This window comes from Ochotona curzoniae, unplaced genomic scaffold (genome assembly GCF_017591425.1).
Source record: "Ochotona curzoniae isolate NIBS_2020 unplaced genomic scaffold, NIBS_Ocur_1.0 contig_1482, whole genome shotgun sequence".
Lineage (NCBI taxonomy): Eukaryota > Metazoa > Chordata > Mammalia > Lagomorpha > Ochotonidae > Ochotona > Ochotona curzoniae.
The window spans coordinates 6,723,382-6,746,832 of NW_024465100.1; the positions used below are offsets into that span (position 1 = coordinate 6,723,382).

The 23,451-nt window shown below is 39.0% G+C and overlaps 1 protein-coding gene across 7 annotated transcripts in view; it reads right to left on the reverse strand.

The window, feature by feature from the left end:
• Positions 1 to 23,451, reverse strand: part of ABCC9 (ATP binding cassette subfamily C member 9) — a 101,069-nt gene that overhangs the window by 76,172 nt on the left and 1,446 nt on the right. For 5 of the 7 annotated variants that reach the window (XM_040968405.1, XM_040968398.1, XM_040968420.1 and 2 more), the window contains exons 2-10: positions 23,092 to 23,233; positions 16,684 to 16,805; positions 11,658 to 11,824; positions 10,772 to 11,014; positions 7,913 to 8,111; positions 5,779 to 5,924; positions 5,161 to 5,316; positions 3,247 to 3,381; positions 748 to 910 (exon numbers count right to left, since the gene is read on the reverse strand). In XM_040968405.1, coding sequence (XP_040824339.1) covers positions 748 to 910; positions 3,247 to 3,381; positions 5,161 to 5,316; positions 5,779 to 5,924; positions 7,913 to 8,111; positions 10,772 to 11,014; positions 11,658 to 11,824; positions 16,684 to 16,805; positions 23,092 to 23,233 — 1,473 coding nt within the window. Of the gene's footprint in view, positions 1 to 747; positions 911 to 3,246; positions 3,382 to 5,160; positions 5,317 to 5,778; positions 5,932 to 7,912; positions 8,112 to 10,771; positions 11,015 to 11,657; positions 11,825 to 16,683; positions 16,806 to 23,091; positions 23,234 to 23,451 lie in introns of all 7 variants that reach the window. The other 2 variants (XM_040968394.1, XM_040968387.1) reach the window with 1 other exon arrangement.

Below are 23,451 nucleotides of genomic sequence, written 5' to 3' on the forward strand. Positions count from 1 at the left end.
CCAAGGAATAAATCTTTGACAAATGAGCCCTTATCAGTCCCTGGAGAAAGTACAGTCTCTTCAACAAGTAGTACTGGGAAAACCAGATCTGACATGCTGAAGAAGGAAGGAAACTAGACTCCACCTTACGCCCCTACAAAATCAACCCCAAATGGATCGACAATCTGTATCTATATCCAATTACTAGAGGAAAATTTTGAGAAAAACTCAACAAGACAGTGGCATAAGCACCAATTTTTAGACAAGACCCTAGGTAATATGTATGTTTATTTATTAGAACTATACACCTATGAAATATATGTATCTGTTCTCTTCATATTAACAAAATTTAAAACTTATATTTAATTTTTAGAAAATTATATCCAATTTTAAAATAGAAAATGTTAGTGAAACCAGCTACCCAATCTAATTGTGACTAATAAATGTTTCAATTACAGATATTAAAATTATCACCATTAATATCTTACATATGAAGAAACCAAGGACTTCTGCTTTCCAAGTCCCATGACCAAGGACATATACTTTGAAAGGAACCAAATTAAGGTCTACTTGATTTTGAACCTGTGCTTTTGTTGCTCATTAGACTCTTAACCTCATGTGATTAATGACTATTGGAGTATGCATGGATAGAAAATACATTCTCCCTTTGGTAGCTACAGCATCTCACAAATCACAACTAAAAGAGAGTAAACAGTGCATTTGCTGGATACCCTTCCCATTTTCTGTCCCGAGAGCAGCAGAACTTACTGGACAGTGAGGTATACAGGGCAAACGCTTTGAGACTGGACAGTTCTTTCACTCTTGTTTCTTCCACACTTTTGCAGAAAATGTGCTCCCAGGCATACAACTTGAGAAGCTTGATGCCTTTCAGTATTTCATTGGTTTTCTTGAGTCTTTCTGTGGAGTAATCCTATACAACAAGGGGGAAAACAGTACAAATAGCACCCAAGACAATCAGAAAGGCAGAAGCATTTCATGGACTCAATTCAGATCTTGACTGTGGATCTGCTCAATTAACAATGACAGCAAAATTCCCAGAAGTAAACTGTTTGCACTGTGGTCTCCTCCATTGCTTTATGTTTGTTTATTTTCATCTGCTTAAAAGAGAAAGCTACAGAAAGATATCTTCCATATACCAGTTTACATCCCACACACCCTTAATAGTCAAGGGTGGACCAGGTAGAAGCAAGCAGCACAAAACTCCACCCAGGCTTCCAAGTGGGCGACAGGGTCCTTCACACTAGCACCATCCTGTGCTGCCTTCTGAGATGTGTTCTCATGAAGACAGATTGGAATCAAGGTAGCTAGAAGAACCAGCTCTCTGATATGAGAATGTGATCATCTCATTTAAGCAGCCAGCTGGAATATTCAACATCCCCTATCTGAGTGCCTACGTTGGAATCCCAGCTCTAACTCACAGCTTTCTGCTGATGTATGCATTGGGAGGCAGCAGGTGACAGCCCAAACATTTGGGTCGCTACCATCCTCATGGAACCAGGAACTCGTGGGAGTTCCAGGACCCGGGCTTCAGCCTGCCCCAGCTAGCATTTGAGAAGTGAACCAGCAAATGGAAGATCTCTCTCTCTCTCTCTCTCTCTCCTTCCTTCCTTCCTTCCTTCCTTCTTCACCTCCTCCTCTCTACCTTCCTCCCTCCTCCACCTACTTAAATCACCCCTCTCTCTACAGTTAAGACAAAAACAAGTCAACTAAAATTAAGACTTTGATGAGATGGTCTCAAAGTTTATTTTTACCTCAAAGCTTAAGTATACCGGTTGCTTTGGTTTGTATATGAAAATTCTTTAGTTTCACATGATTTTTTTGAATAATATTTACAGGTAATATAGAGAAACATGGAAATGATGTAGAACTTACAATGGCTCCCAAAATCTAGACCCTTTTACTATCTCCTCAGCACTATTCATCCTACTTAGGAGAACAAAAACAAAATTGTTCTTTCACTTCTGAATTGGGAATATGAGGGTCAAGTATTGCGTGCAGTCACATTGTTGCTTGACGATACAGTTAATGAGATTAAGACTATTACTTGGGACATTAAGAGATTTTATATATTTATTTACAAGTTCCTGTGTAAGTTGTTAAGTTGTAAATTAGACACAACAGCGAGTAACAGTAACAACTTGGATGAAAATTAGAGATTTGTAACAGATAAATGCTTTGATTTTATCAGCTAGGTTTTTTTTTTTTCACTAGCAAGTGACATATTAAAATTACTAGCAAGGTACAATATAACCTTATGGCCTATTCACTATCACAGGGACAGCAGAGGGGCCAAAAGTTTATGTGGAAAAGCAGCAGCAAATGCCTTTTTATTTATTTATTTATTTTGCTTCATTTTTTTGTCTTCCAAGGTCTTAAGCATCTATCGAGTACTGCAGGATGAGTGAATGGATAGTGCTAAATGGAAGACAGATGCCTAAGGACCTTGGCGTCTTCGTTTATCCACCACACCTTCTTGTATTGGCGGAACAGAAGGCACAGCTGCCTCAGTCAGAAATGAGTAGCCTCATCAGAAGCAGCAGGGAAAAAGCGACAAAAATCCCCGTGTGACACACAAGTCACCATCACAGTGAAAATCCCAGCTGTAGAGACAACTCCTTTGGTGGCAACATCTTGACATTTTACGCCCAATTTATATACATCCTTTTTCATATTTAATCGAACTTTATTTCTTAACATGCTGTCAACAATTTGTTATCTGCAATTCTTGCTCAGATAAAATGATTTCATGGCAAATGGAAGCCAGAAAGGGTCAATAACTTGGCTATTCCTGGCTTGCTGAGCTGACCATGAACATGCTGAATCAGAAGAACTGACACAGACACATTTCCATGTAATTCCACAGATCATCACATCATTTCAGTCAGTCACGGGGAAGTTCCATTGCAGAAGCACCATCTCTGGCCCTTCATTTGTCTCTTGATCCGTTTTTTTCCATGTCACTAACTGACATCCCATGGCCTCCAAGTACACTTCAGTGTTCTATCCACCAGCAATGGAAGATCTGCCATCTCACCACTTTACTGTATTCAAAAAATTAGGCACTGCGACTCTGGCATCTTAATCCTTAGACTGGTAAGTCTTCAATCCGCTTCTAAAACTTGTTTTCACAATGCCTAAGGCTCAACATGAAGTCATCCAGAATGGTATGCATGAACCTCCTATACGATACATGTCAAACAGCATGAATGGATTTTCCTAATAAGGTTTCCAAGACATGCTACTTACCAGAGTGCTTTTCTGAGCTTCTGCCAGCTTTGTGGCAATGAAGTACTGAATGGGCGCAAGGAGCACAATAACAGCTGCGCCAACCAAGGCGCTGGAGCCAAGTAAATTATAGAGCAGAATCACTCCCATTATGATCTACAAAGGAAATCACATGGGAATGAACGAGACCGCGAAGCCACTATACAAAAGGACATATTTAAAATAAAAATGCAGTATTTCTTACTTGTTGTATTACATTTATTTGGATGTCAACTCCACTGTGACAGGTGTGTTTTACCCATGATTTATTCGTGGAATGCTAAGTGTTAGTAACTTATTTTTAGTAAGATGAGCTGTACAACTGGTGTCTCATCAATTTCTATAAAGTTGCAGAGTAGGTCCGCAATGCTCCTGGCTTTCTAAAGCTGACTTATCTTTTAAAAGACACAAAGTTTTTTGTTTCCTAAAAATGGTGTCTACTATCATAAACTTCACATTCTGTATTCTGTTAGAATTGTTGTAACTTTTAAAGAGTGGAATTATGGAAGGTGGCATGATGGGAGAGTCCAGTGTGGCTGTTTGTTCATTGATGAAATTTTAAGGACCCTATTCATCATGTCATGTCAAGAAGGCAAGGCTGAACTGAAACTTTTGGGAACATGAAGTTGGCATAGCTCATTACTTCATTTTTCTTTTTAAATTTATTTATTAAAACCCATATCTGAACCATATAGGATGGCCCCCTTCAGATTCACACTTCCTTCTTCCATTAACAATTTTAAGATTTAATTCTGCTACCTAGAAAATATTTTTCATAGGACCTCAAAATTATTATGGCTCAAAATCAATTCAAGAGATGCGTCCATACATTTTAAACACACATTCTGTGCTACAGAATGATAATACCATCCGTATGGTGTCGATGCTACATCAACTAGTCAATCAAGTCATTCAGGTTCACTGGGAATTCTGATCAGACCAGCGATTTGATAAAGTCACCCACAAAAGCAATCATTTTGTGTAGAGCATGTTTCTTGGTGCATTTTAATTTATACAAGATAAGTAGCTTTCTAATTGGTCTGTCAGTATATTTCAGACAAGCAACTCTATCTTCATCTACCCTGTACACACTATCTACACTTTTACTTGGCTCTGCTTTCCATTAATATATGAAATGATAAATTTAGAAGCTAGCACATCTCCTTTATTATTTTATTCTTTGTTAATAAAATGAGTACCCTGGGATATAAGTGACAGATTATGTCAAAGACACCTACAGTATAAGTGCTATCTATAGCATACAAAACTTGGACATCACTTATTCCCAAAGTCTGTACTTAGCAGCAGTGCTTGTTGGCAGGGGAGGGGATAACCACATGCCTTTACTAAAATACTGTTCTACACTGGACAAAGCTAAATAGTCTCCTACTTTGACAACTTCCTAACATCTGATAGAGTTTGATATTTTGTGGCATACCAGCTATTAACACTACGAAACAAATTAAAGCAATTTAGAAATGTGGTAAGAGAGTTTACCAAAATGAAAGGGGGCAAATCATGGCTCTCTAACTTGCAAGGACTTACAAAACCATCTTAACTACTAATAACTGCACAAAATATTAGGTACTGTTGGTAAATGCCTTATGTGTTGTCAATGTATTACATCTCGACCATGTCTACAACTCCACAAAGTAGATACTACAATTGTTTTATACTGAGGGAAATAAATGTTTCAGTGGCCAAGTACTTGACCAAAGAACAGTAAGAGCAGATATTTGAACACAGTGTAATTCCAAACCCTGCCTGTCAGCTTATTTATCTATAAACCAAGAATAGCAACACAAGCACATGGACAGTGTATACCAGCAATGAGCTAAATACTGTGATGTTCCTTTTATCCCCTCTGCAATCAGAATGTTACTTATGATGATCTACCTGAACAGGCATAGCCCATAGATTGGGACACAGGAACAAGAACCACATGAGTTGGTTGGTTTCAATGGCAACCAAGTTGTTGATCTGTCCCAGGGTCATCTCCCCCATAGATAAGTTAGAAGTGGACAGCCTTAGTATCTTATTGTATATCATGGCCTGTAAGAAAAGAAAAACAAGATACACTTTAAAACTTTGCATCAACACTTATTTTCATTGAAAATATGACATTTTAAGCTTTTTGAAAAAAGTGCTGTACACCCATGTTCAGTCTGTCACTATTATTCATTTGAGTATCCTGCTAGCCCTTAACCATTTTTCTAGTACTATGAGCAAAGTAGATATTGAACCTCAAACATTAGCTCACTAACAAATAGGATTAGGAATCAGGCAATGCATGAGTTAAAAGTGTTTTTCTGACTTTAGGATTTCTGAAGTCATTTCTAATAGGTTTACTAGTTAGCACTATATTTCTTTCATTATGCAGATCCTGGAAAGGTGTTGCTGTAACATCAAAGTGCCAAGTGGAATGGAATCACATAACTGAAACTACTGTTATTCCTATTCCTGGACAGATACGGAATTTTCGAGAAACAAAGATCCATCAAAATCAGCGCCTACCAGCAGTGCTCCACGGAGGTTAATGCCCGTCTCTATGGTGACATAGTAGGACGCCTGCAGGAATGTCCTCTGCAGAATAAGAGCCAAGAAGAGAAGAACTGCGAGGACATAAGCATTTTCAAGAAATTCCTTGGATGAGAGTGTTTCTGAAATCTTGTCCCCAAAAGGAAAAGAAAAATACACAAAATTAAACAAGTCTTTTCATACACGAAGTCAACAGTTCATGTTATTAAGGATAAGTGACACTGACATATGGATACTCAATGTCTTCATAATGTCAGTGGAATGGATCACAACAGGCAATTTTGGATTCACTTCATAACATACGCAAACCCACAGAATACATGAACGAACTGCTCAACTGCTTACCATTGGCTAAAATGCCTTAAAATGATAAGTTTATACTTAAAAATTTTGAATGAATTTTCCACAAAAGTAGATAATTTAAAAACTCATGGAAGCAGAATTCAAGAAAATGTCCATTTTTCTGCAACACTTTGAAATCTGGGCATGGATTTTAATAGTACATTTTCCATCAGGTTTTTGAACAATCGTCATACTCTACCTATGCTAAATAGGAAGTACTAAAACAAACTGAACTGCAATGTAGAAATTGGAATCACAAAATGAATATCTCCTCATTTGATCTGATGGAAATTCAATACAAGTTCTAGAACCTCACTAGCTTAAAATAATTCTACAAGTTGACCCTAATTCTTCCATATCTTAATTTATATTGATAAAATGAATTATAAACTATAAAGTAAAAATCTGATTGTGTTCATGCAACTCTTCCAGTAACCTGACACAAATTAAGAAAGTTTGCTTAGCAGGAATATCACAAATTAACCACTAGGATATGCAAAATCCACTGATTTTTGCTTTACAACGGTGGTATGGAAGCATGCTTGTTAGAAGAACAGAAAAGATAGCAATCAACTAAATGCTTCGTGCCATCTGGATATTCCTCATTTTCTACAAAGAAAATCCCATAAAGTTGGGCTGGTAATCATGCTTCCTCTTCTGCCACTGGAATGTAAAAAGACACAAGTCCTATTCTGAGAAAAAAAAAACGCAGCTAATAGGTGTAAGCAACAAGCGTGGTAAAAGCATTCTGCAGAATTTATGTATCTATTTAGTGGCAGGGTCAAAACGCTGAACAAGTGTATTCAGTGGTGAAACAGACTTGTTCACTTCAATGGCAATTCAAAACAAACGTGCGTACGAGCATGAACAGTTCAATCATTCTGTCCAAAGGTCCCCAAAACCCCAAAAGATGAACTGATCAGTAAGCATCACACTTTATTTCGAACAATAGTTAGAAACTGTCAACACGAAGTAAATGAAATGTTACAGAAGTATCAAGGAGAGTCAAATTCCAACTAGCATGATCAGGAAAAAAAATTCATGGATGAGGTAGCCTTTAACATAGGTTTTGCTAATGCACAAAATTTAAACAGATGCAGAGGTGAGAAGGGAAATCAGATTGAAGGAATACGAAAGTGACAGCCTATCTGAGCTAGAGTTTGTGAAACTAAGTAAACTAATTTTTATCTTAATCCACACAATTCATGACAAAGAACTTAAGAATAGAAAACAGATTCCATATTTATGAAATTTGTTTGAATTATTACAAATATTTTCTAATCTATGAATATACTGTGCCATATACATATATATATACCCAAAATATATGCATGATAGAATATTATCTGCTGTATTCATTGAGACAGATGGATGGATCTTATATGAAAAAATACATGTACAATGATATAAATCACATTAACATCATTGGTCATGAACTTGTAAATATGTGGCCCAACCATCCTGCATCCATGTCATTCTTTAAAAGATTACTATAAAAATCAAATGAAATAATTCAAAATTTCTACACACATTTTCTGGCACGCAGGGGTTCATTAAGTATTTACGGCCTTTGAATCTGCAAAATAATTTTGTCGGCCAGGTAGCTTCAATGAAAATATACGCAAGTAACTTTCCACAAGAAAACAACTATTTTTGTCCTGTTGTGTCAATAAACCAATTTGAACTACTTACAAGAACGCATTAGTGAAAACCAAGAATTACAACAAAATCTGCTACTGCTATGTTTTCTCTGGAAAGTATCATGAACTTACTCCCGTTGTGTTATTTGTCCCAGTCTGGGTTTCATTCACACGCTGAACTATCCCAGAAATACAGAGTGGTCCGGCAAAACCTAGTAAATCCGCCAAATAACGAAACGTGCTGCTAAGTAGAATCGGCCGTCCGAAGGCTCTGTACATGGCCAGCCATATAGACGGAGTCCGGTTTGGACGATCAGCTACTTTTTTCTGAAAGTAAAACAAGATAAACCAAAGTAAAAAAAAAAAATCTATGGCAGCAATTCAGAACTACAAAAATTCCTTATAATGCTCTTTGAAAATGTTTAAAAAATTTAGAGAAGCATGTGTTTCAGTCACTGGTGAAGACTCCAGTATTTTTGAATCAGAGGGTCTGGGTTTGCATCCCTACCCCACTTCTTATCTAGTTTCCTGACAATACACATCCTAGGAAGAAATCTGTCCTGGCTCAAGGTCACTGCCACCCTCTGTGAGAGACCTACAAGTTCTTGACTCCAGACTTCCGCCTGGCCTAACCCTGTTATTGGCATTTGAGATCTGAGGAATAAACCAGTGGGTGGAGAATCTCTCTCTCCCTGGCTCCCTCTCTCTTGGCTTTCCAATAAATGAACACTTACATACGTAAGTAAAATGAGAACCTAAAAAAAGATTAAAGATAAACGGTAAATTAGTCCTTTCCAGTATGATATGCACAATTATATATTCTTGCACTCTAAGTACACTATGGTGTTTAAATGTTTCACTGAAATCAACAGAATGAAAGCATGTCAGTGTTTCTGAGATTCTATTATTTTCAGTTGCCAAAGGATGATGTGAAATTCTTAAAGATATATGCAATTTTAGTTTCTTTTGATTTGGAAAATTAGTATCTGTCATAAACATCAAATAAGAACATGTGGAACACAGGACAGTACAGTTTTGTAAGCAACGGAGGGACTGGTGGGGATTTCTGATTTCTATAGTTACTGTATCCCAAGAGATTTATCTACCAGATTATTGTAAGTGACACAAATTGAATCATCCAATCCTCCAAATACATCTACAAGTTACTCCATCCAGGTGAATGGCAGTCACCGCTTTCAAAAATCACAGTTTGTGTCTTCTAGGTATTCTTTCAAGGAATATAAAAAGAATACCTAGTGTGCGTCAGCCAGCTCACGGCTTTCTATCTGTACATATATTCGTTATAAAGATCAGAATACCTGCTGAATTACCATCATTAAAATTTGTGAAGGAGGTGGATAAATTTTGTGTGTGTGTGTGTGTGTGTGTGTGTGTGTGTGTGTGTGTGTAACGGAACTCAATTGTATTTCACACTAAATTCCCTATTGGATTTATTTTCTTAAGTTTACTGATTTAAGACACTTATGTACCAAGTTCAACCTGTTCTATGTTGTAAAGAGCACTCGGAAAAATGTAAACTATGTTGACACTCTTCTGCAAGTCTTTACTTCAGCAGAGAAGTTTTTCAAACATTATGCAATGCTATTCCCAGAGGTTAAGCCACAGAAGGGACTCAGGTTCATCCGCAGTAACCATTTCCTGCAAGATTCATTTCATAATATTAAACTCTGGCCCAGAAACACAAGTCAGTATCATCATTTACAAGAAAATGCTTTGTTGATCTTGACTTAAAACAGCCAGAAACATTTCTCTGATTTGCCATATCCTAATTTTTTTCCCAGTGTGGTAGTGAATACTAAAGTTTTTAAACAGCCTGGGAATTGAAGATGATTGCAATATCAAACACATCTAATGCTGTAACAAATAACTTCTTAGAATAATAACAAGCTGAAATTTTCAAAATTTTTACTTTTAAAACTTCTAAAGCAGTTATTAATACTCAAAGAAGAATCCATAGGAAACCAATTTTAGAGGAGACACAGATGTTGACGCTACATGGAGTTGGCAGGTGTCACTTATGTTTTAAATTTAGATTCCAACTTTCAACTATAATATCAATTTTTCTGTCAGTAATGAAGAATTTTTTAAAGGTGATATCAGGGTCCAGTGTGATGGTGTAGTGGGTTAAGCCATGGTCTGGGACACCAGACTCCTCAATAAGCACTGGTTCAAGTTTCAGTTACTTGACATCTGGTTCAAATCCTTGCTAAGGGAAGGCAGCGCAAGATGCTCCAAGTCTGGGGCCCTGACACCCACATGGAGGACCCGAAGCGAGTTTAATGCTCGACTTTGGCTTGACTCCGTCCTCACCTTTGGGGAGTGGACCAACAGATTTAAACACTCTCTCCCCTCATCCATCCTTCACTTTCTCACCCACTCCATCCTGCCCTCTCTCTCCCTCTTTCCTACATTTCAGTTTGAAAACTTTTTTTTCCTGTGTAATTTTTTTCAAATTTTTAAATCAGGTTTATATAGTAATTAGCAATATTAGCTTACATGGTATTTGCTTATTTGAATTTTTAATAAAACCTTTATTTCTCATGATACAGTTCCAAACACTCAGGGGTTCCCCCTTCCACCCTCCTCACAGAGGAAACTTTTTTTAAAGTGAGCATTTCCTTTTTAACCTACATATACTATTCATATGATGCATCAGAAAATAGTTAAGGGCTTTATGTATTTGTGATATCACATGTCAACATGGATTATTTACACAAAATCATTATATTTTCCTCCCTGTATTGACGGATGACTATTTTAGACATAGCAACGCTTAACGTGACTATTTTAATACCATACCTACTCCATGGGCTCTTCAACTTGCTCCCCAGGGGCCCTGTGTATTATAGTCTCAAATACTAGTAAGACAGGCAAAACTGGCTGGTCTTTCATGATAAAATGTATTTATGCTTTGTTCTGTTACACATTTCCAAAGCTATGTCAAAGGAAGACATACACTAAATTACCTTTTGTTCTTCATAGGCGTCTTTCAGGCAAACATAATTCGTGACTGCCCTCATGGCTATTGGCAATTTCCCAATTGCCTTCAGATCAATGGGCTTTTTATGAGCAGATATAATGAGCGTGTTCATCCACCAGTATGTGGCTTTGGACAGTAAATTCACGAATGGCTGAAGAAATCTCACGCCCAGATCCTGCAGGTCTTCAGGCGGCTTCACTTTCTGGGGATTCATGAAGAACACGTACCTCTATGGCAGGAAAAGGTGCTCAGTCAGTGCAACTCCTGTCTCACATTTTAAACACAAAGCTTCAACCTTCGCTGCAGTTTCAACCCAATCAAAATGTAAATTTTCATGCCTCTTTCCAACTCTTTCTGAATAAATTTAAGAGCCCTGTTTTTTATAACGAATTGATTAAATAAACTAGTTGAGTTGAATGATAGTTTCTCATTTAAGCTATATGAGGCCAAAAGCTAAAAAAAAAAATCAACTGACTTCAAAACTTGTTATTACTGAGAACCAAGATATACATAAATTCAATTTTAAAACATCAGATTTTGAATCTAAAAAAACCTAAATTTTAATATTTCACGGTCAATGCTGAGTTGCTTGTGTGTGGTGTTCATCACTGTTATCTGTTCTCTGCATTCACCATTCACTGCAGTGTCTTCCACAACTACCACACACAACCACAGTCCTGATTTTAGAGTATGGAGACTTTTGAAACATTTGTGTCCCGAAACTGAATTAAAGTTCAACTTTAGATATATTTTCCCACAGACTCTACATATTTACTCACTCTCAAAAATGCCAATGACTTTTGGCTGACTGTCACCTCCAACCTTGGGCTCCTGAATCCAAGCAATGAAACCCAAGTGCCTTAGATACCTACCCTGACCCGGATGACATTGACCTCCACAGCCATCAGGAGCCCATTCAAGATGACCATCATGCCAGTGATGCAGAAACGCAAGTCCGACATCCACAAGCCAGACTGCCAGTACTTGACCAGCTTTATTGTTTTAGTAATAAACGCCATCACCCAATACAGAAATAAAGCTGATACAACAGAAGGAAAAAAAAAGAGAGAAATGATCGATCACTACCTGTTACCTTCAAAACTTCACTAAACACATAACATAAACACAATGATTTTTAGTAACGCGGGCAGTTTTAAGTACTCTGTTTGCAAAGATTTCCTATGAAAATGAAACATTTCTGCTTGAATGCATTCTGGAGTTTCAAGATAAGGCAAGTCTCAGCGTGAAAGTACCAAACGCTTCTGCTCGGATTGTATGTAAGGGAAAGTGTAAGAAACCATCTAATGAGAGGAATGAACACTTCTCAGAACTTAGGTGTCATTCTACTAACATTTTTTTTTAAGATTTATTTTTTTATTGGAAAGGCAGATATACAGAGATGCGAAGAGACAGAGGAAGATCTTTCATTCGATGATTCATTTTTCAAGTGGCCACGACAGCTGGAGCTGCGCTGATCTGCAGCCAGAAGCCTGCTCTCGGTCTCCCATGTGGGTGCAGGGTCCCAAAGCCTTGGGCCATCCTCAACTGCTTTCCCAGGCCACAAACAGGAAGCTGGATGGGAAGTGGGGCTGCTGGAATTAGAACCGGCACCCATATGGGATCCTGGTGTGTGCAAGGCAAAGATTTTAGCCCCTAGGTTACCATGCTGGGCCCTCTATCAATGTTAGAAGTGGCTTTCTCTTCTGGTGCTTTTTTAAGAGCCCTGATGACATGAGATCTAAGTGTGTTGCAGCTCCCCAGGATTGATGTCACTATTACCCTAGAACCCAGGGCAGGGACAGAGTGGAATTTCTGCTTTCCAGAGCAGCGGGCATGAAGTGACTCCTCTCTCACTCCATCCACAACAGCACAGACAGCAAGGCTATCAAGTGTTTGCCATCACAAAACCATGGGCAGCATTCTGTCACAGGTATGACTATTCCTAGATAGTTGCTGCCAAGGAATTTGATTCAAAGTAGACCAGATGGATATGGGATCATCAAGAAGAATTAATGTAAAATAGTGAAGATTTTCCTAACTTAGGGGAAAAATGATCAAATCAAATGTTATCTGAAAAGATGTATCTTAGATATGGGGTCCTTCCAAAAGTTAATGGAAAATGGAATCAAACGAAAGTTTATTTTGATGCAAACATTTTTGAAATCTACAAATTTTTTTATTAGCAAGCTCATGGATATCATATATTATGAAAAAATATGCATCATGAAATCATGAGGAAACTTATGAGGATTTCCACACTTTAGGAACCAAAATAAACTTTTCTTTTGATTCCATTTTCCATGAGCTTTATAAGGTTTCCTTGTATTAGAAACAGATTAAAAATAAGTTAATGAGAAGACACACAATGAAAAGAAGAAGCCTGAACAAAAAATCAGGAGCACTTATACTCATTTCCAGTAAAGCAGATATCAAGATGAAGAGCATTTTCCTAAATAGGAAAACTTACTAATGATAGAAACATAGGTTGGTGTTTTATAGAGCTGCACCATTTGGAACTTGGCTGTGCCTACTGAGTGCCTGGATTCTAGTTCAGGCTTTACTGGTAATTCCAGCTTCCTGCTAATGTTCATCTTGGGAGGTGATCCCAATGGCTCAAGTAGTTTGCAACTCACCTGGGAGACCTGCACTGAACGCCTGGCTTCAGCATGACCCAGAGCAGCTACTGCTGGCGTTTAGGAAATGAACTAGCAGAAGGAGATCTTTGTCTATCTCTGATTCTCTAAATAGATAGAAGTAAATTTATAAAATATAGAAATACCAGTAATTATAAGAGGATTAAAGTTTCCAAAAAATATAAAATGCAAAATATGCATAGGACTACTAAAACCATAAGACCTGAACACTACCAACCAATTGGTACTGTTTGATATTTATTTTTAAAATTTCTGTTTGATGGGCCTGGTGTGGTAGCCTAGTAACTAAAGTCTTCTCCTTGCACATGCGGTGAGATCCCATACGAATGCCAGTTCATGTCCTGGATGCCCCACTTCCCATCCAGCTCCCTGCTTGTGGCCTGGGAAACCAGTAGAGGATGGCCCAAAGCTTTGGGACCCTGTATCCACATGGGAGACCTGAAGAAGCTCCTGGTTCTTGGCTCCTGGCTTCAGAACGGCTCAGGCCTGGCTATTGCAGCCACTTGAGGAGTGAACCAGCAGATGGAAGATCTTTCTCTCTGTCTCTCCTTCTCTCTGTAATTCTGCCTTTCCAATAAAAATATATGTTTAAAAATTGGTGTCTGGTATTATAACATATAGTTATATTTCCAGGAAATATATTCTTGTTTAGTGCATATACTACTAGTGCACACTACACACTCATGAAACAAGGAACCATCAATTTAAAATAACAAAATTATCAAGTATGTTGTCAGATCACAATAAAATTAAATTCTAAAAATTAAGGAATCAAAGAGAAGTAAACCTACTGAGTTTATTTAAATGATCAACAAATTGTAATACACTTAAGAGCTTACAATAGCACAGACTGGGGTACATCTTAATTCGGAGACCGACATCAGAATGCCTAAATCTGAAGCCCATCTCTAGCTGCTGACTCCAACACCCTGCTGATGTGTACCTACCAGGGAGTCAACAGGTGATGGCTCAAGCATTTGGGTGCCTGTTCCCTACCTGGGCCACTGGATTGAGATTTCAGTTCCCAGTTCCACACTGATCTAGCTCAGGCCAGTGGGTAGTAAATCAGTAGGGGAGAATGAAGGAACAGAACAAATGCACTGCCTCACAGTTTATGAGTTCTGGAGTCTGTGCTTGGGTTCACTGACTTCACTGCTGCAGGGTCTCAGCAGGTCGGATATGCAGAGGCGGAAAGAAACTGCAGCCTTAACAGAGATCCCACGGACAAGGTACCCTCATCTTCACCATTCTGTGTTGCAAGAAGCAAGGCACAGCCCCATCTCACTCAAAACAATGCATATTTTGGATTCAATTTATGTGATGATGTAAAACACGCAAGCCTAGTCAATGCTGGGGGTCCAGAGTAGAACAGACGTTGTTTCTGTGGAGGACCAAGGGGAAACTGGGTAGGAGTCTAAGCCAACTTAGGAGGGTGATGGCAAGGTGGGACAGGTGCAATGACTCAGGGAAGTAAGATTTCTGTACTTTATGTACATTTCATATGAATATTTAACTCTACCGAATCACATACACATACAAGTGTTCAGCATCAACCAACTCAACTTAAAATTCACCAAGACTAGGACGGGTTGATAAATGCCTAGAAAATAAAAGGGATATTAACAATATACTGTATTGGGTAATTTTCATAATAAAATGTTGGGACTAAAGTTCTATGATCTCAAAACACAAGTAATTTTCCCAGAGCCAATTTTCCCTCCTAAAAGTTATAGCATCTTTCATGTTTACAGTTCTTCTAGAGTAATGATCAAATTTTCATTCAGCCTTGTAACTACATAACAATTTCATCCAGAGTCTAACTTCATTTTCTTCAGAGCATTATTTAGATGTGCATTTTCTAATTGCATTCGTTTTTACCATCAATTTTCAGGTATGTACATGTAGCTTATTGAACTCCAGTGCATTTTAGGGGGAGGAGTTAACCAGATGGATATTTTAGTCTTTCTGGTGGGTTGGTTTCTGTGATGATGTCTGCCTGCCATTTTGTACTTGAGAGTTTTCTCTTCCAATAATTCAGATGTTGATAAGTCTTTCATATATATCTGCCTCTTTTGGTTTGGTTCAGTCACACCATGTGACACAATATAAATAATGAGTATTTTGTTCACACTCACTCTGAATTTCAGTGTTCACTGGGAAAATCAATAGAACACTCTTGGTGGGCTTGGATGGCTTTCCTTTCTTAATGTTTATATAGTATCCATGTCATTTTCATCACACAGCCATCCACGATGATGTTTGCACAGCATCATGCTTCTTAAATTGCCTGCATCTCACGTTAGAGTGCCCAAGTTTCGGTCCTGGCTTCTCTGGCAACTCGTTTGCTGAACACACATGCTGAAAGGCAGCAGGTGATAGTTCAAATACGTGGGTCCCTGACACTCGGGTGAGAGAGCTGGACCGCCTTCTGGGCTTCTTGCTTTAGCCTGGCCCAGCCTCACTCTAGTGGGCATTTGGAGAGTGAACCAGCAGATGGAAGATGTGTCTGCCTGGCTGTCATCTACTCTCAACCTTTCAGATATGGGAAAATTAATAAAAAAAATTAAAACAACCAAATCAAATTTTAGCTTTAGAATGTTTTAAATAGGCTTTCATGCAAACACATGATTATGCCTATACCATCAGCTTGTCCATAGGCCTTCGAAGGCCAGCCGTGAGCCATATCTAAGACTTAAATTGTAGCTCTCTTGATAAAAGTGTTTATACCTTGGAGCCAAGGATGGGTCATGCTAGAACTGATCATGATGAGGGATGTTATTTTAGTCTAAGACAAAAGTAAGATTGGAAGCATCTTGGGCAGTCTTTGAATCTACTGGATGGGAAGGCAAGAAAAGGTCCTGAATGAAGGCTAGCCTGAAGTGGGCAGGAGGGTTTATAACTGCAGTGAGCTGTTCCCCAAGGCAGATGGTGCAGCAGCTCCCCAGAAGAACTCCAATTTCTGAGGACTGCACGTCTGTGAGCCCCAAGCCAGCCCATTCCTTTCTCCTGCTTTCCACCATGCATGGACACCTCACAAGGAGCGTCTCTGAGGCTGATGTCCTCAGGGAGCAGATTGGAGCAACTCACCATAGCCCTGGCTCCACGTGAGCTGGGCAACAGCAGAAAAGTCACTCTAGTTCTTCTGTGCTTCCTGTTACTGACACTCTCCAGAAGGATGACTCCACAGCTAAAACTCTAATAGCTTTTTTTAGAGGGGAGAAGGGACTGAATTAATCATACTCACCTAAAAGTAATTTAGGAAAATTTGACGTTTCAATATTATGATAGTATACAATTGATGTTGTCGTGGCAACAAATCCCATCACAGCTGGCATGAAGAGGTGGAGATGCCTAGACTCGCGCCGGCTGGGAAAGTAAGACAAGGTTAGTGTGGAAAACCAGAGGATTCAGACTTTTCTCTCCCTTAGCAGGAAGATATGTACAACAGAGAAGGCAGCACTTTGCCAAGACAATACATAAAGGGAAAATGTATTGGACAATGTAATTTTGCTTGAAACAATTTATCCCAACTTAGAGGTCTGGATAAACATCGCTAAGTAATATCTTAAAATGCTCACAACAAATACACAACTGTCATATCAACACAGTATCAATTATTTTAGCAGGACAAATTGCTGAATGATTTCATAATTAAATCAAGTGAAAAATAAGTGAATCTATACTGCAGTGCATTAAAAACTATGTCTATTCCACTTTCCTAGATTTTGTGGTCCTTGGTGATCACAGAGAAGCAGGGAGAAAGCTGCCACTTACTGGGTTACTCTCCAAAGGCTTACAATGCCTGGGCAGGACTACGGTGGCCTCTGAAGGCCAGACAATAAGTAAATGACTTTAGCCATCATGGCTGCCTCCCTGGAATCAGGAGCTGGAGTTGGAAATGGAACCCAATGTGGGATGTAGACATCTGAACTGCTAAGCTGAACAGCCAAAGCAATTTTATCATCTACTGGTCTTAGACACCTTATTATGTTCTGCATGTAACAGTGGACAAAACAAGATACAGTATATGTGGACACAAATTCTTTACATCAGCAGGTAGTAAAGGGACACAGCACCAGTGAGGGGACAGCGAGAGAAACAGCACTTATGTGTGGGAGAGAGAAAATATCAGGAATGAAGTCACTTTTAAACCCGAGACCTTAAGAATGACAAATACTGCATAGAGCAAGAGAGGAAGATGACTCAGGCTGGGGTTTCCAGACCCATTCAAGGTTATCAAAAACACTTCATTCAGTACAACTGCAAGAAGAGCCGGCTTCATGCTGGGGCAGGAGACCCTTCTACGCACATTAGAGCTGCAGTAGGACCACACACTTAGTATAGACAGCCCCAATTCCATCTGCATGAATATCACAGAGCAAAACATCCAAATTTTATCAAATTACTGAAACATAAATACATACATAGACAGAGAACAGGATGACTAATCAAAGAGTAACAGGGGGAAAGTAAACATCTTAAAAAGTCATTTCAGAAAAGACATGGTTGATAGTGGGGGGTGAGAAATAAAAAGGAATCCACTTAGCTAAGACAGGCACTTTGTGAAGAAAGAGAATGTAAAACCACAGAGAAGCATGAGATAGTTTAATATGCTCAACATTCCAAGTACTTCAGTATGCTTGAAGAAAGTTGAAAGTAGGAAATGCTATGCTCTGGATGAGTTGTAGGCTCAAATATTAGAAGCTTGGTCCGATGTGTGGCAACCGTAAGAGCTAGGAGGGCATTTAAAATACGGCACTTAAAAGATGCCTGGGGCCTGGCACAGTGGCTCAGTGGCTAACTCTTCAAGCTGTAGGCACTGGGATCACATATGGATGCTAGTTCATGTCCCAGCTGCTCCACTTTTCATCTACCTCCCTGCTTGTGGCCTGGGAAAGCAGCAGTGCATTGCCCGGAAGTGTGCACCTGCGTAGGAGACCTGGAAGAGGGACCAGGCTCCTGGCTTTGGATCAGATCAGCTCTGGCCATTTGGGCACTGAACGAGCAGATGGGATTTATTTATGTCTCTCCTTTTCCCCTTCTCCCTGTAAGTTGCCTTTCCAATAAAAATAAATAAATCTTAAAAAAAAAAAAAAGGTGGAACCTGACGGGAAGTTGCAATCCTGGCCCTTCCTGAAGCTCTGCCTTCCTGTCATCCAAACTCCCTGTGATCTACACTTCCATCATTATGACCCCACTGGCCATCAATGCCAGCACTATGCATGCAAAGCAGAACTGTGAGCTAAATATACCTCTTCCCTAAGTTATTTAACCTCGGGTATTTTGTTAAAATAATGGGAAAATGGATTAATGTAAGAACTATCATGAAAGGATTGGCTTGCCAAAATAAGGGGTTGGCCTCTCACATTGCAAAGCATTACAATACTTTATAACAAGTAAGGGATAGAGTGGATCTATGTATTCAAGAGAATACATATTCTGGTACCCAAGTGGATAATTGAGTTATTTTTTTTTTAATGTGGGGATTTGTGATAGAGGGGAAGTGCAAGCAGGAAAAGAAATTAGGAAACTGTGTCTATAAGTCATGTGACAGATAATTAAAGTGTGACTAAGTTTTGGTAGGAGTAATATGGAGGAAATGATACATTTTGCTGTTTAAATTGGCAGGACTAATTCTGTAAGGGTGTGAAGGTGACAGCAAAGGAGAGGTAGGAAATAAAATAATTCCTTGGGTATCTTAGTCAACAGTTAAGTGAACAAATAATATATGTCAGAGTATCAGAAGGTTGGAGAAGATGAAAAGCTAGTAAGCTTCACCTGCTATATGTGATTTGTGAAAGTGACTAATAATCATGCAGACACGACTGTCTAATAGGTAACCTGGTGAAGACATTTGTGATAGGATCATTAGTATCACCCACAACTTGCCAGAAACAGATCAGAAAAGTCAAAAAGAAAGCGCAAATCAGGACTGCTCCTATTAGGAAACAGGAGGCATGCACAGACACACAGCTGGGAATGTGGGATGCTGGAATCCCAGAGTACCTGATTCAGGCTCTGACCGCATCACTGCCAAATCAGCTTCCTGTTAACGGGCACCCCGGGAGGCAGGCTCCAGTGCTCAGAGGCCCACTTAGATGTCTCAGGCAGATTTTCAGCTTCCTGACTTTGAGCTGGCCAAGCTCACGCTATTATGGGCATTTGGAGAGAGACCCAGCGGATGGGAAATCTGTTTCTCCCTACACCTCTAAGCCTGCTTCCTCCTCCTGCCTTTCAAATACAATGAAAATAGCTCATGTTTAAAGAGGAAATTAGGACATGGCTCTAACACTTTCCAATGATTGAATGAAAAAGAATTTAAGTCACTTGCTAAACCGGAGATTTAAAAATGATTACCTATCCAAGTTTATAAAATGTGATCACAACCATACTATTGAGGCTGTTAGTATTTTACTAGTTAGTACTTTGCAATATTCCATGTTCTGAGTCATCACTCAACCATATATTTTCTTTATGCCATGTTATTTCAAGAGTAGGATTTGTAGGCCTCAGTGGCTTGGGAGAAACACATGCAAGGGATCTTGAAAAGGTCCATGGAGAAAGCACATTATGAAAAAATTATGGCAGGATCTTCAATTTTTTTTTTTACAAAAACAAACATATCTTTTAAGTTATACTTCACACAAGCTTTAAAATAACCTATCTCCATGTTTATTTGGGCTACAAAGGCAACACGTGTTGTTCACGATGTTTAGAACAGGGCCAGGTTGAAGCTAGAAGCCACAGATCCAATCCCAGTCTGTCCATGGGAAGCAGGAACACAATTACTTGAACTATTACTGTTGCATTCCAGGCTTTGCATCAACCGATGCTGGATTCTGGAGTGAGAGCTGGCAGTTGAACTGCGGTACGCAATAAAGATGGGGAAACCATGTAACAGGCTAAGCCTCCATCTATGGCACCAGGAGCCCCTATGGACATTAGATTGAGTCCCAGCTGCTCCATTTCTGATCCAGATCTCTGCTTAGACATGGGAAAGTAGTGGAGCACGACTCAAGTCCTTGAGCTCCAGCACAAATGGCAGAGACCTGAAGAAACTCCTGGCTTCGAAACAGCCCAACTCGGCCATTGTGGTCAAGTGGGGAGTGAACCAGCAGATGGAAGATCTTTGTGTCACTCTCTAATGTTGCCTTTCAAATAAAAGTAAAACAAACCTTTTTAAAAAAGAAGATGGGGCATCTGAACTACTGTACCAAATACCTCTCCTTCATGCATTTTTTAAAGAACCCTTGCAAATCCTAACACTGTAGATATCTTTAGCCAGAAAGTCAGAATGAACATGCTAAGAGCCTCAAAGGACAAAAGAGTATTTCACTAAGGAGAAAATAAAAATAACCTAAATAAAATACAGCAATAGTGACAATCTTAACACATGCTTTTTCAATGTAAGGTATTAAAGGGTATTCAAAAAATCAATACGTAGGACTTTGGTAATCTGACCAATGAACTCACTAAAATTTGTCACAACATATATATTATTGATAGACTTATCTATAATTTTCCAGTACATACTAAATGTAATAAATTATCAAAAGCAATAAGTTTGCAAGGTAGATTCTCTAATAGACTGATCAAATTAAACCACATAGTGAAAATAAGTCTGCAAACCTAAGGGTCTAAAGCAGAAACACCCAAGGGGACATAGATCGGTACTTAACAAAAACATAACAGGTTTAAACACTGGGTCATTAGAAAGCACAAATGGTGAAGTACAAATTCTTTTGTGTTATTACACTCATTATAATGAGCATTTGTTGTATTTTCAGAAAAGAGGAATTCATAAAAGTCCTGTTCTATAAGATGGAAGGATTGTCTCCAGGGTCACAATGCTAAAAAGTCAAAAAGGTATCCTCAAAAGAGTCATTAATATTCATCAGGTCCGTTAATATTCATTGGGTTTCCACAGAGAGACAAAGGAATACTGTATGTTTGGGTTTAGCAGCAGTTCAAAGATGAATTTTTGAGAAGCCTGGATAAAAAAAGAGTGAGAAGAATTCTACAGCTAGAAAGTGAGAGGATGGGCCCAGGTTCAGGATTATCTTCTCCTATAACTACCACTACAAACAAGTCTGCCATTAGCAAGTCACTCTATTATCATCAGCTCAGGTCCTAAGCGCCGTCTCTGGATCTATCCATCAACCGCGAGGTTAGAAGAATCCTGCTCACGTCACGTCGGGTTGGTAGAAATCACCACACCAATCTATCTTCCACTTGGCCCACACACAGAAAAACAATTAGGTATAGAGTCAGCCTAGAAGGATTGTAAAATAATGGAGACTACAAATGGCTTATATTAATACAAACACACCAAGAGGCTTTCAAAAGTTATCAGTAACAAAACAGCCAATTAAGTTCCTGAATGCTTGGAGGGATAAAAAAAAAAATGTAGCAGCTCTGATTATTCTTTTTACTAGAAATTAAGACATGTCCATATCAGCAAAGAGCTGCTGGAAAGCATGACAAAAAGTTGGCTCCATGACAATAGCTTACAAGTTTCATTCCTTGTTAATTGCAACAGAAAAACATAAACAGATGTTGGGGAGGTTCTGTTAGATAAGAGGAAAATTATTTTGGATCTTTCCCTTTAAACACGTTACAGGCTTTCTCCTAGTAATTCTGCAATGAAAGATGTACTATTTAACATAATCCGGTAATAAAAATTTCCCCACTACTTGAGTCAATTTTCTCTAAATCTTCGATGAAGAATTTCCCCCAGATAATGTTTAAGAATTCATCGTAATCTGCTAATACAAATTGTGTCCATTTAAAACAATGTCAAGATCCCTTTAAAAACCATGGATTTGGTGGGGTGGGGGGAGGAGCTGTCCCGGTGGCACATCAGGCTCACCCTCTGAGGCCCTGGCATCTCATATGGGCACTAGTTCGAGTCTCGGCTGCTCCACTTCCCACCCAGCTCTCTGTTTATTGTGAGGGGAAGCAGCAGATAACTGTCCCAGTCCTTTGGCCCCCCCATCCATATGGAAGACCAAAAAGAAGCTTCTGCTTTCAGATTAGCTCAGCTCTGCCCAGTGACCACTGCGGAGAGAAACAGCAGATGCAAAATCTCTCTACCTCTCCGTCTGTCCTCCTCTTTGTAAATCTGTTTCTAAAGTAAATAAATTAATCGTTTTACAAATCAGGCTTTGTAACAATTCCTGATGTTAAAGTAATTTCATCTTCAGTTTGTGGCTATATTCTTATTATTTTAATTTTCAATCTTTCCTAGTGTCTACCTCATTTTGTGCACTTAAAAAATAATGGAAGCAAATATGAATAAAACAAATGAAATCAGAACTAATTAGCATACTGATAAATAGCTGCTAGTATTAGAACTATATACTAATATAGGTAATTGTTTTCACAAATGAAGGTTCAGCTATTTAAGGAGGGGAAGAACCTCTTAAGAGGTCTCCATGGAACAGGAATTAAATGCATGTTACACAAAGGAGTTCAAGTCCCATGAATCGGTTTGAGTTATCGGGGAGTTATACAGCAACACACAAACAGAGACAAATCACATGATAACCAGACACAACGATTGGTAGCTCTGATTTCTGCGTCACGCATCTAGCTCTATGCCTAACTTTGTATGCTCTTTGCTATTATCCATCAGGCAGGCCCCGTCACTTACGAGTCTGAAACGATGCCTTCCGCTATCTCACATACATGCACAAACAGGAGAGCAAACGTGAGGATCCATCTCAGGTTATGGCCAGGGAAGTGCAGCCACGTGTTGTGATGGATTTGTACTTTGGAACTTTGGCTTCCCCAGCCTGGAAAAACAAAACAAAGAAATTAAAAGGAGCTAAACAAAGGGTCAATGCTTCTCACATCAGAAATAATTTACATGACTGTGATGAGCTTTCCTGGTGTTTTGGAAACTTTTGCATTTTCTATTGGCTGACTCCTGAAATGACCATAATGGTCCATGCTTAGCCGATCTGAAGCCAGGAGCCAGGAGCTTCTCTTGAGCCTCCCACATAGGCACAGG